This window comes from Ursus maritimus, unplaced genomic scaffold (assembly GCF_017311325.1).
Source record: "Ursus maritimus isolate PB19 unplaced genomic scaffold, ASM1731132v1 scaffold_12, whole genome shotgun sequence".
NCBI classification, from domain to species: Eukaryota; Metazoa; Chordata; class Mammalia; order Carnivora; family Ursidae; genus Ursus; species Ursus maritimus.
The window spans coordinates 11539665-11552546 of NW_024423564.1; the positions used below are offsets into that span (position 1 = coordinate 11539665).

Genomic DNA, 12882 nt, shown 5'->3' on the forward strand with positions numbered 1-12882 from the left:
TTAAAAATAAATACATAAATAAATAAATGAACTGTACTTTTTTACAAAAGTGCAGTCTATTTTAATTATCATCCTAACCCTAATTAAGGCACAGAAACTCTGAGCAAGAGGGAAAGGGTTGATGGAACCCTATCAGTCAATGTTTTTCAAGCTCATTAATGAGACTCATTAATGCATGAGGAAACCAATCTCATGAGCCACGATCAAAGTTTTAAAAAAATGAATGGCTATTGTAAGCAGTAAGGGTTATACATAATTTCATGAGATTTTTGTTTCAGGCATGTGTTTATGTATGTCTATACACTGGCTTGTGATGTAAAATATATTTCTCACTGGATTCCTAAGTCAAAATGCTTGGGAGCTCCAAGCTAGTGTTCCCAAAGTATGTTCAATGGAAGGACAGTCCCACAGTGAGTGAGCCATGTCAAAAAAGATGCTATGAAAATGCAGATTTGCTAAACTCAGAATACCATCTTGTTCTTAAGACTCACAATGTGCTTTTCTGTACTCAAGGGTCTAAGAAATTAGAAACCTATTTAACTTTGTTTAATCCAGTAATTCCCAGATTTATTTGGCCACAAAGTGCTTTGTTAAGCAACACCAATTTACACCCTGCAGAACGATCTTTGAGAAATGCTATTCTAGCCACATGGTGCTGTGAGCCCCTCCACCGTCACTACCTGCTGAGTCAGCCGCTCTCTCTCTTTCTCCAGCATGTAGGTGACATCATCTCCTTCAGCGGTATCCTGCGCATGCCTCTGCCTTTCTTCCTCAAGGTCTAGGATCACCTTTAAAAGAATTAAAGAAATAAAATTCCAAGTATCAAGAAAACACACTTATAATACAACACAGTTAAATACAAGCGCCCGTCTGAGCACCTAAGAGAGTTCCAGAGATCACGCCATCCATCCCAGTCATGGCCATCAAGGATCGCATTATCTAGCAGGGTGAAAGATATGCGAACTCTGGGCTAGAAAACAGTAAGATCTATGCTTTATTTCAGGAAGCACAAAATGGCAAGTAAATACAGGAGAGCAACTAATGCGCTCTAGGGGTTGAGAAGGTTTCCAAGAATTAACAGGTCCAGCAACTGCGGGCAGTTTGTTCAGAGTAGGGGACAGGCCTAGTTGATGAAGCAAGACAGGACCACGGAGAGCTGAAAGCTGAGACCCTCCCCTCGGGCTCACATCACTGTGCCCCACTTACTTAGTAATACGCATTTTGTATATCGTTAGCTGAGAGGTGGAGAGACCCCGCGCTCAGCATGCTGCATGGAAAAATCCTCAACGCTTGGAATCCTGCGTGGAGATTTTTCAGAAGGCCTTTTAATTAATCTGCCTACCCCTTTCACTTATCCTGGCGCCAAAGGATTAAGCCAATCTGGAGGCGAATACTGTACACTTTTAAAGGGACATCTCCCACATAATCCCACCTATAACTGTGCAATATTCCAAAAGGCAAGGGATTTCTTAGCAGTTTCTGCTCCTACATCCCAGGTGCCTGGGCCCAGACCTCTAGGGCAGAGCACTGTCCTCCCAATGACCATTTCTCAGCATTTCTCTTCACTAACAGTTTTCTTGAGTAGAGAGATAAAAGTTCCTGGGACATGAAACCCATTTTTATTAAATGAAAACATCTCAGTGTTCTTCCTTCTGGTTAAAAAAAAAGGGCCTAACTTGGGGCACCTGGCTGGCTCAGCTATTAGAGCATGGAACTCTTGATCTCGGGGTTGTGAGTTTGAGCTCCATGTTGGGTATAGAGATTACTTAATAAAATCCTGAAAAAAAAAAACCCCAAACCCTAACTTTTCAACTTAATAGAAAAACAATTTTGGCTAATGGTGGTCGATCATCTCCTCTCCTTTGGAAGAGCCCTCTAAAATTACAGAAACGCAAGAAAGATAAAAACCCCGAAAGACAGACAGATTGTAGCAGACAAGAAATGTCAATAACATCTGAAGAGGGCAGGAGGCAAGAGGCGTGGAAGCTACTTTGGTATTGGGGAGGAAGCCATTTTGCCCTCCCAAAGAGATCTGGAACATGGAGGTGGCAGGTGCTGCAGAGGAGAGGTGAGATGTGGGTAGGAAACAAAATCTCTATTTTCCAGAAGGTATCTGTCCCCTCAACCCGATTCCTGAACGTAGACTGTTATCCTCTGCTCAGGCCTAAGGCAGATGTTCATCCGCAGAAGAAACAGAATGCGGCAGGCTCAGGACTTGGGAATACAGACGCAACAGAGAATGGGGGTGAGGAAAGGGGACTATGTCTGTTTTGGGAAGGTGGGAGGGTGGAATGGGAGGTGGGGTGTAAGATAAACCTGTATCTATAATGAAAGGAAGCACTGTAAGTATCAAGAATTGATAAGTAGGAAATAGTACACCAATTAGAAATCTGGAATTTAGCTACCAATATAAATGCTCAAAAGACAAAAGTGGTTGTCTCTGAATAGGGAGAAGAGGGAATGGGGAGAGGTGGTCTAGGGAACTCCATGTTTCATAACAAGCAGGGTAAGCATGTAATTTACGGTTCAAACCACAACACTTCTGAGAGTCAAAGGGAGTATTCTTAATGACTATGCCGAGGTGACAGACATCAACTAGGACTCTCTTGGGCAAACTGGGACAATGAGCACCCTAATTATAAGCCTCTAGGTACTGTTTGATTTGTAACAAAGTCAGTGTTTTACTTAGATAAAACACTTACAAATCGATAGTTGGTTTAAAAATATTTAACACTCAAAAAAATCTCACATTAAGAATTCTGAATTATGTTTAACTTCTTCCTCTCCCTAATCACCTACAGCCACAAATCATCCCAGCACTCCACCTTTCATGGACATGACAGCCAGCCAACCCTTCAGCGCAGCTCGGCTGCCTCATGGAGGAAGGGGGCAAAAGGCCTATCAAACAAGCATGCCGTGAAGACCTCTTAGAGGATTACGTAAAAGGCCCCCAAACTTAGGCAACTAACTCAGAACGACCGACACACTTTAAACTGGACATACGTGTCTTTAGATTACTTCATTCTAGGCCAGAGGTTAAACTCTGCTGGGTCTTGGATAACTCTGAGAATTCAATTAAAGATGTGGGAAAAAATTCACATTCTATAAAAACATACGGATATTTGGCCTTCCGTATGTTTTCGGTGGGCTCATGGAACATCTGAGGCCTATCCATGGTTAGGAATCTCTACCCTGGGGGCGCCTGGGTGGTTCAGTCCTTATGCGTCTGCCTTCAGCTCAGGGCCTGATCCCAGAGTCCTGGGATGGAGCCCTGCATCAGGCTCCTCCGCTGGGAGCCTGCTTCTTCCTCTCCCACTCCCCCTGCTTGTGTTCCCTCTCTCACTGGCTGTCTCTCTGTCACATAAATAAATAAAATCTTTAAAAAAAAAAAAGGAATCTCCACCCTGGCCTTTCATCTGGACCCTGGGAAGAGTAAGAAACATCATGGGCGAGACCTGTGCCTACGCGAATTGTCAGGTGCATTTTAAGCAGACGGCAGGTCATCATAAAAGTAAACTAAAGTTCATCAATTTGCAGCTGTTGACCCAATTTTTCAGAATAAAATGCTTCCGACTTAAATGTGTTGATGTCTCCCTTGCTGGTATAAATCTAAACCAACAGTTTTAGAAAAAGCAGATTTTAGCCAAGCACCGTTTATAGACCAAATCTGAGTGGTAAATGGCAGGTCGGGGAATAAAATCACAAGCACTAGAATTCCAATGAGATGAGGTCGAGGAAAGCACAGGTTTGCCTTCCTAACTAGAGGCTGTAAGATCTGGAGCCAAACACGCATGCACGTGCGAGCGCGCGCTCACACACACACACACACACACACACACACACACACTTTCCTAATAGGGTAGAACAGCTTTAAGGTAAACAATCCTAGGGGCTGTTTATGGCTTCAGGAGCAGTAAAATGCAATGAATCTCAAAACTAGAGAGAGATATAAAAACAATCCATTGGCCTGCGTGTTTATAATCAGGTAAATTCCCTCTCTCTCATACGGCATTCCCCAAATACCTGCTAATCTTGCTGTTTACCACTTAAGTAAGCAAACAGGGGAACGCTCCGCTCAGCCACGAGCTTGGTCAAACCCCAGTTTGTTGCCAAAGTCTGGAGGATCAAGAGCTGAAAAAACAGAGCAAGTGTTCTGGAGCGTTCTATCGGGACGGAATGCCGTCTTAAATAATGTGGCTGGCATACTCCCTAAATTTAACATTTTGAATTACTCGTGTTTTCTTTCCGAGCTCTTGGCTCCTGGGCAGGCTGAGGGGCTTCTGACGCCCGGGAGACCTCCCAACTGAATTACTGAGGGAACCGGCAGCTGACAAGACGGTATCGGGCATTATTTATCGGATCTTCGCAAGAGTTTATGCGGCGCGAGTCAGGTGGGTGAACGTACTTTGCGGTGTCTGCTCTCGGCGGCGGCCAGCTGGGACAGCATGCGCTCCTGCATGTTCTTACACTGCTTCATCACCACCTTAAGGACAGAGAGCGGGTTTGTGCAGACTGGCTGCTTTTCGCCGTCATTCTTCTCCTTCAGTGTCTCGAAGTCTCTCTGGAGAGCCATCAAAGGATCGCTGATATTGTATTTTCCATAGCGTTCTTCAATGAAAGTATCCCTGTGCTGAGCCTGAGAAAGAGGAAAAAATGAGCATTTTGCTTTTTAAAACTATTGCGGAGGGGGATTTGCTCATAGTTATACATTAAAGATGGTAGCGTGAGTATGAATGGGACCCGCTGACTACAAATCTGATGGGTGGCTGGGCCATCTTAATGTAGAAACAACACCAGAAAGGGGGCACAGTATAATAATACTAATGAGGACAAATTCTTACGTAGAGCTAATTATGTTAAACATAATAAATAAACACAAACAAAAATAAACAAACATAAATAAATATAACATAAACAACCATAAACAAAAAAACCCCAAAATAAACATAACACTGTTATAAGTCATGACTTATAGTGACTATATGACTATATAGTGACTATATGACTATATATATGACTGTAAGTCATAGTCTGTGACTATCGGTGAATCGAACATACAGAACCTCTCAGTCAGCGGTGGGTCAAGAGGGCAGAGGCACGCACAACCAGAGGTGCAGACAAAATCCCTTCTGCCTGCTGCCAAATTCCACCCCTCCTAGTCTCTGTTCGCTGCTACCTGCCATCTTCCTTTCTGTCCCCTTCAGGGCTTGGCGGGCTTGAGCGGGGAATGCGAGCTGGTGTTGAGTCTGGTTTAGGGACCTGGGTCTTGGTGGAAGGGAGTGGAAAAGATATTCTTTGGCTTCCCTATTCTTCCGGCTCTACCAGGAACGACCTGAAGTATTACTTCGTGTGAGCACCATATATTTATTACAGGGGAACAGAGTGACATTAACGATTACTTTACTACACAGACATTAAAGAGGTGCCTGAGACATTTTTCAATGAAAAAAAAAAATGAAGGGTTAATAACAGCATCGAGGAAACTTTCTCAAAAACCACAGCAAAGTACCATTTAATTTAAGCTTTCAAATGAAATCTAGTCATGAAAACTACTGTCATTTATCAATTTTTTAAAAATTATTTCATCAAAAGCTAGGTTTTCTTTTTCTTTTCTTCTCCTTCTTTTTTTGGGGTCGGGGGCGGAGCTAGGTTTTCTTACTGCCATCGTCTGCAAAGAGGAACCCATTTGAAAAGAAAGGGAAATTCACAATTCAATGGCTATGCTTAAAAAACAAAGCAAAACAAAAACAAAAACAAAAAAACCCGTCAAGAAAATAAAGCAAACGTGGGGTTTAACTCAGAAGTATGTTTCAGTCCTGAAAACATGATGCTTCCTTCATTAGAGCATCCAAGTTCAAGACTGAGGAATCACTTTGCTTGATGCTGCACGTTAGCGTTGGTATCAGCTGGCAAATGTTCAAAGCAGAGTTAGAAGCCCTGGGTTTTACTTCTGGCTTAACTACAACCATTAAAAAAAAATTTTTTTTTAAGATTTTTTTTTTTAAAACTAATTTCTACACCCAACATGGGGCTCGAACTCATGACCCCAAGATCAAGAAACGCACGTTCCTCCGACTGAGCCAGCCAGGTGCCCTTAACTACAACCACTTTAAATGAAGACATTATTGGGGTATTTGGATAAAATTGGTATGCTGGAACTATGAAGAGCCTTATCGATTTGTTCCTTTAAGTTACGATCTTAAGATAACCATCTTCCTGACCTTCTACAAGTGTGTGCGTGTACGTGTGTGTACGTGTCCGTGTGCGTGTGTGTAAGCATGTGAATTAAAGGGGTAAGGATTTGGAAGAGAGAGTCCAAGACAGTCTCCTATTTTTTCAGCTCCCAATTAAAAAGAAAATCCTCAGTAAAATTTCAAAATAGTCTCTATTCCATTTTAGGATGGAGAAAAACAAGACCAATTCCTGAATTGGCTATTTTTATTCTTTTTTAAGATCACGGCAAGAGTAAAACAGAAAAAGCTGGTTTTTAGTTACACTTTTAAAAGGAATAGTGTCAAACAACAGGAACTCATCAATATTTTCCTTTCACCAAGAACATCTGCTTCTTTAAGTTCACATATAAAAACTTGAGATTGACAACCCAGGATTCAATGAGAGTGCCTGTTTGTAGCTATTAATGTCCTAAAGGCAAAGGCAAGCTCAGAAAAATGCTCAAAGGAAGCAAGAGGAAAAAAAGACTTTGAAAAGCTGAAATTCCACTTTTCTGACTGTCACGGTGTTTTACTCATGATTACCATTTCGGTCTGATTAGCGATGGCAAGGGAATGACTCTTGGTACTGAAATTGGTTTGGTAGGGCAGAAAGGAACACAGAAACCTGAGTATTTCTTCTCTCTTTTTTTTTTTTTAAAGATTTTTTATTTATTTATTCGACAGAGATAGAGACAGCCAGAGAGAGAGGGTACACAAGCAGGGGGAGTGGGAGAGGAAGAAGCAGGCTCATAGTGGAAGAGCCTGACGTGGGGCTCGATCCCAGAACGCCGGGACCACGCCCTGAGCTGAAGGCAGACGTTTAACCGCTGTGCCACCCAGGCGCCCCATTTCTTCTCTTTTTTGGAACAGCACGGAGGACGTGGGATGGGAAAGCAGGAGCTGGGAGTACAATTCATGACCTTGACAGATCTGAGAAGCTGTCTCTCAGGCTGGAGTAGATAGTTAACGAATCCTTAAAAACACGACTTTTTAAAACCCACACTGTTATTATCCTGTATAATTAATAAGCAGCACTGAGTTACGAGTAATAGATGAGGAGCTTCTTTGGTGAGGCCTCAGACTTCTCCGAGAATAGTTGTTAAGCTGTCTGTTTTCTCTTGAAGTACTTCACAGTAATTCCATAATCACTTGCATAGTAATTACAAGTTATACAAAATTGGTGGTTTTGCACGTAAATGAAAAGAATCTGTGGAATAATCTAAAAAAGGCTCCTTGTCACAAAACAATTCTTTTAAGTACATTCAAATATGGGGCCCGGATAGGGGGAAAGTGGATTCAAAGTCTGTATTTATTATAACCAAACGCTGGATTGGAAAATGGGAGATGGAATACGGTATTTTTCAACCAACTTAATGCTTCAGTCGGGTGGATTGTATGGACGACAGGTTTAATAGAAGCAATAATGACAACCACCACCAAAAATAGATGTTAAGAGCTGAAGACTGCAAAGAGCTTTAGCGGAGGTGTGTACTGGTTATCTACTCCTTCATAGCACATCACTCCCGAATACAGCAGCGCAAACCCTAAACCTTTTTTATCTCACACAGTTTCTGAGGGTCAGGCATCTAGGAGGGGTTGAGCTGGGTGGTTCTGACTCTGTGTCTCATGTGGCTGCTGTCGTCTTTGGTTCCCTGTATGTGCTGGCTTCCCACAGAGCAAGTGACATGACAGAATGAGGGGGGGAGGAGAGAGGATGGGGGGACACAGAGGGAGAGAGAGTGAGAGGGAGGGGTGGAGAGAGAGACTGACACCAACATGAGCGTCCCAGTGTCTTTTATAACTTCATCTCAGAAGTGACATGCCATCACTTCTGATGTATTCTATTGGTGACACAGACCAACCCCGGCAAATGTGCGAGGGGACTGCACAAAGGTGAATATCAGCAGGTGGGGTCATTGGGGGCCATCCTGGGGGCTGGCTACCACAAGGTGAACAACTAGATACGCTACCACTATTGTTTACATCTCATGTCGAATTTAGAGACCAAGTCCCTACTAAATACTAAAAACTGTTAAGGCTGAGTTTTAATACTTTAATGGTATTTCACCTATTTTATAAGAAATTTTAAATGATCTGGACTTGACTTTTGAAGGGAAGAATTCAGCAATACAGCTACAATGAATCAACTTCTTGCAATTCCATTATTTTCACTTCACTGACAACATATATTTTAACGAACAGAAGTTTCTACATTGTCAGAAAACATCATGGTCTTTAATTTCAGACAACAGGAATGTAATTGGCTTGTTAGATTCACTGATAAAGGGTATTGCTACAGCAGACAAAACACACGAGTCATCTATTACTCACTTTTCCTGTCACAGGCTGAATGAAACACCACCACTACTGAAAGCTTAAAATAAAATTGTATAATGTTCTTGGAGTCTGCCATGCTTGCTCTCCAAAATCTTCAGCTTTGCCATGACAAACTTCAAAAAGAAATATGAAAGGCACCTTCTCTCCCCTCCCCAATAAAATTTATACTATTAGATAGATCACATAGGACAATACACATAAATAGTATAATACATGACATAAAAGCAGTGCAATACATATATATATACATAATATAGTATAATAGTACCCTATTATAGTAACATATGTGTGTGTATTTATCTGTACATTTTTTTTCCAAACTTAAAATAGGAAATCAACCGCTGTTCTTTGGATGATGATCACCAACATGAAAAATGGTTCCAAATCTAAAAGTGAAGATTTAAGGCCCATTTAACTGGGGGTTTACATTCAAGTACAAGTTTTATTTTCAAGACTCAGGCTGGCACCCTAACTGGATTAGGGTACATTTTTGCAATTTATTGCCAATTCTGAAGTGATACTTTTAAAAGTAATCAGCAATACAAATTTTGTGCCTTTAAAAATATCTGAGTATCTCTACGCCAGAGACCAGAAAGACCAGAGAACATGTTTCCAGGACGGGTTTTTTTTTGTTTTTGTTTTTAAGATTTTATTTATTTATTTGACAGACAGAGAGACAGGCAGTGAGAGAGGGAACACAAGCAGGGGGAGTGGGAGAGGAAGAAGCAGGCTCCCAGCGGAGGAGGAAGCCCTACGCAGGGCTTGATCCCAGGATGCCGGGACCACACCCTGAGCTGAAGGCAGATGCCTAACGATGAGCCACCCAGGCGCCCCTCCAGGATGGTTTTAATTAATGCAGCACCAAAAGCATGTTTAAAACTATCCTTTTCACACACAAATTGAATCTACTAATCCTCAGATAATTTATACTCTCGAGTCCCTGATAAACTGTAAGTAGCTGCCTGAGTAACTGGAAATAAAGCAACCATTCTGGATAAAGATGCAACAACGTTACAAGTACACCGTTTGTTCTGGAAGTTCCTTTTACTTGCTCAAAGAAAACTGGATTTCAATGTTTGACAATATTGACAAGAGAGGATTTAGCCACACTGGAATTAAACTTTAATTTTTAGAAAAGAGTACAAAATTTGACATGAAAATTTTTATGATTTAAAAAATACTTCTAACATATTATTGAAAACCCAGTGCTCTTTCCACTTAACCATGAATGCTATTTTCTCAAATCTATACATTTATTTTCTTTAATAATTTTTGGCTCTGGAATCTAACAGAACTGGGGTTGTATCTGGGCTCTATGACTTTCTATCTGTATATTTCCAGCAATTCCCTTAACTTTTGTACCTCCGATCCCTCATCTGTAAAATGAGGGTAACAATCTATCTATAGGTTTGTTATAAAAATTAAATGATTAAAATAAAATGCTTCCTATAAGTACCTGGCACATAGTAAGTACTATAAATAGGAATTAATTTTTTAGTAACCAAGTTCACAGTATAGGTTTTCCTTTAGTTTAGACCCAATGATTAAACCTACTCCTGGAGATTTAAGAGTCTGTAAAACTGGACTGAGCCAGGAAATCTTCATTAAAAGCAAATGAAATTCACCAGTCCACAGATAACTCCAAAGTAATACATCGTTAAAAATATACTGGGAACCTGGATAACCAATAATAGTATTTATTTAGCCATTAATCCTGAACTGCTATGTGACATTTTACGTAATATTGTCAATTGGTATTTATCTCCTGCATTATGATTAAACATTTCCCAGTTTTCTGTCTTTTCTTCCTGCCCAGATTGTAATGTTGCAAAGGAAAAAGCACTTTGCATCCATCTTTCTTCTTCCTATATCCTTAAGCCTATTTCCACTTAAGCCTAAGCCATTTAACAGATGCTCATCTTCCAGCTCTTTCCTGATGTCTCAGCCTCTCCTAACTCTCATCATTTTTAGTGGGGTCAATATTTTATTTCGCTGTTAATAAAATCTATGATTTACTTAGTATAATCATTTAAGGTGATATTAATTTATACATTTTGCAAACTGACTTTAAAGTCGAATAAGCTTCAAAGATTCCCTTTGGAGTCAGTTTGCAGCTGCAGATGTTTATAAAATCAATTATTTATGTAAGGACAGATGACCATTTGTTATTATTTGACTAAAGTGCACTACATTCTTTTGAAGACTAAAAATGGTACGTTCAGTACAAATAGCTATAAGTGTGATACTTCCAGCTAGTAGGCTGCTGGTTGATAGAATAAGAATATGGGTATAAAGGAAGCTAGATCCCATTTCCCCTAGAGCTGAAGCTTTGCAGCACTCTATGATCGGTAGACTTGGTGCGGGCAAGGTGTTTTGTGCTGGTCTTCTAGGGGAGGGGCCTGTTGTGCTGATTCCCAGGTGGACCTGCCCTAGTGGAGATGGGCCTCCAGGGTGCAGGGGGGCAGGGCTTGGTGTGAGCAGCTCTGGCCTCTACTAGGTGGCGCTGTTTCGTTCCCTGAAGGCTTTCCGCACTGATGGGTGGGATGAATATGGCGGTACCCCCCACCCTCTAGTCCCAGAGCTGAAAGTTGACGTCCTCCACTCTTCAGGAAGCCCTCGCAGGGTGGTGACTACCACTCTGGTGTCCTTGGCTTTTGTCAGAATTCTGCCCTCACCTTGCCAGTGTTTGAGCTGTTTTATCTCAGGCATGTGACTGGGTTTCAAAACTTCAAATTTTAGGGACTCCTGTGGTGCTGATGGAATGGATAAAGATGTGGCGTGTATACACACACACACACACACACACACACACACACACTGGAATATTACTCAGTCATCAAAAAGAATGAAATCGTGCCATTCGCAACGATGTGGATGGAGCTACAATGTATCATGCTAAGCAAAATAAGTCAGTCAGAGAAAGACAAATACCATATGATTTCACTCATAGGTAGAATTTAAGAAACAAAATAGATGAACATATGGGAAGGGAGAAAAAAAAGGAGACAGGGAAACAAACCATAAGAGAGTCTTAAGAACAGAGAACAAACTAAGCGTTGCTGGAGGGAGGTGGGTAAGGAGGGGCTAAATGGGTGATGGGTATTAAAGAGGGCACTTGTTGTGATGAGCACTGGGTGTTGTATGTAAGTGATGAATCACCGAATTCTACTCCTGAAACCAATATTGCACTGTAGGTTAACTAAAAATTAAAAAAAAGAAAAAAAAAAAAAGAGTACAGGTAAACAGCTTAATGTAGCTGCTTCAACATTCAAATTCCAAAAAGTCTTATGAAAACTCCTAATGAAATTGAAATAAATGTATTCAGTTTTGTTGTCTTTGTCCTGTTTTATTTTGGGGGCGGGTTTATGTGTGGGGTTCAAACAAATTACATATACAATCTGGACTAGGGTTTCCATACATCATTTTTTGAGTTGGGGAAGAGAATGTGCAAAGATATTCGAATAACTACTGAACAAATTAATGCTCTGAACACAACTTGAGAATTTTAAAGTATAATTTTAGTGGTACATTAGATCCTAATTTCCTTTATTCAGGAGACTATAATGAGAGTTGACATCAACCTCATACCATACAGGAAAAACAGGGATGGATCACAGACCTAAAGATAAAAGAGGAATGGCCAAAAAGCACATAACAAAGTGCTCAACTCATTAGTGATCAAAGAGATGTAAATTAAAGCAATGATAAGATAACACTAGAAAGCCACCAGAAAGGCTAAAATTAGAGACTGACAACATCAAATGTTGGAAAGGATCTGGAGCAACTAGAACCCTCACCATATTGCTGGTGGGAGTATAAATGGTATAACTACTTTGGAAATAGATCTGGAAATAAATCTGGAAATTAATCATAAAGTTAGAAAAATGCCTACCTTCAGTGAAGTATTTATCCAAAAGAAACGAACACATAATCCACAAAAAGACTTATACACAACTAGCTGAAGCAGCTTAATTCATAACAGCCCCAAACTGGAAACGATCACCACAATCTTATGGTGAAAAATTACAACAGCAGTTGCCTCTGGGTGTGGGGGAACGAGTAACCAGGAAGGGGCACAAGATGACCTTTTGGTGTGATGGGACTGCTTATATTTTGATGGGGACGTAGGTCAAATGGATGTGTGCATTTGTCAAGACTGCTTGATCTGTGCATCAACACTTAAGATTTGTGCATTTCATGTAAATCACATCTCTAGTACAAAAACATAAAAATACACAATGAGAGTTAAAGGGGAAATGAAGTTATATGAAATCTATGCCTTATGTACAGTGTTTCAGGAACATGGGAAGCTGGAACAATTCAGGAACAATTC

The 12882-nt window shown here is 40.8% G+C and overlaps 2 protein-coding genes across 6 annotated transcripts in view; one reads left to right on the forward strand and one right to left on the reverse strand.

Annotated features, from left to right (window-relative positions):
* ST7L (suppression of tumorigenicity 7 like) overlaps positions 1–9201 on the forward strand; it is a 128333-nt gene extending 119132 nt beyond the window's left edge. For 2 of the 5 annotated variants that reach the window (XR_005834058.1, XR_005834057.1), the window contains exons 15-16: positions 4251–4391; positions 8880–9198. Coding sequence is in view for 1 of the 5 variants with exons in the window: in XM_040626897.1 (XP_040482831.1) it covers positions 4251–4307 (57 nt within the window). In the remaining 4 variants the exon portion in view is untranslated. Of the gene's footprint in view, positions 1–4250; positions 4393–8879 lie in introns of those variants that run through there. The other 3 variants (XR_005834059.1, XR_005834060.1, XM_040626897.1) reach the window with 3 other exon arrangements.
* CTTNBP2NL (CTTNBP2 N-terminal like) overlaps positions 1–12882 on the reverse strand; it is a 50204-nt gene that overhangs the window by 4958 nt on the left and 32364 nt on the right. Inside the window, exons 4-5 of the mRNA XM_040626896.1 lie at positions 4406–4636; positions 681–788 (exon numbers count right to left, since the gene is read on the reverse strand). Of these exons, the coding sequence (XP_040482830.1) occupies positions 681–788; positions 4406–4636 (339 nt within the window). The remainder of the gene's footprint in view (positions 1–680; positions 789–4405; positions 4637–12882) is intronic.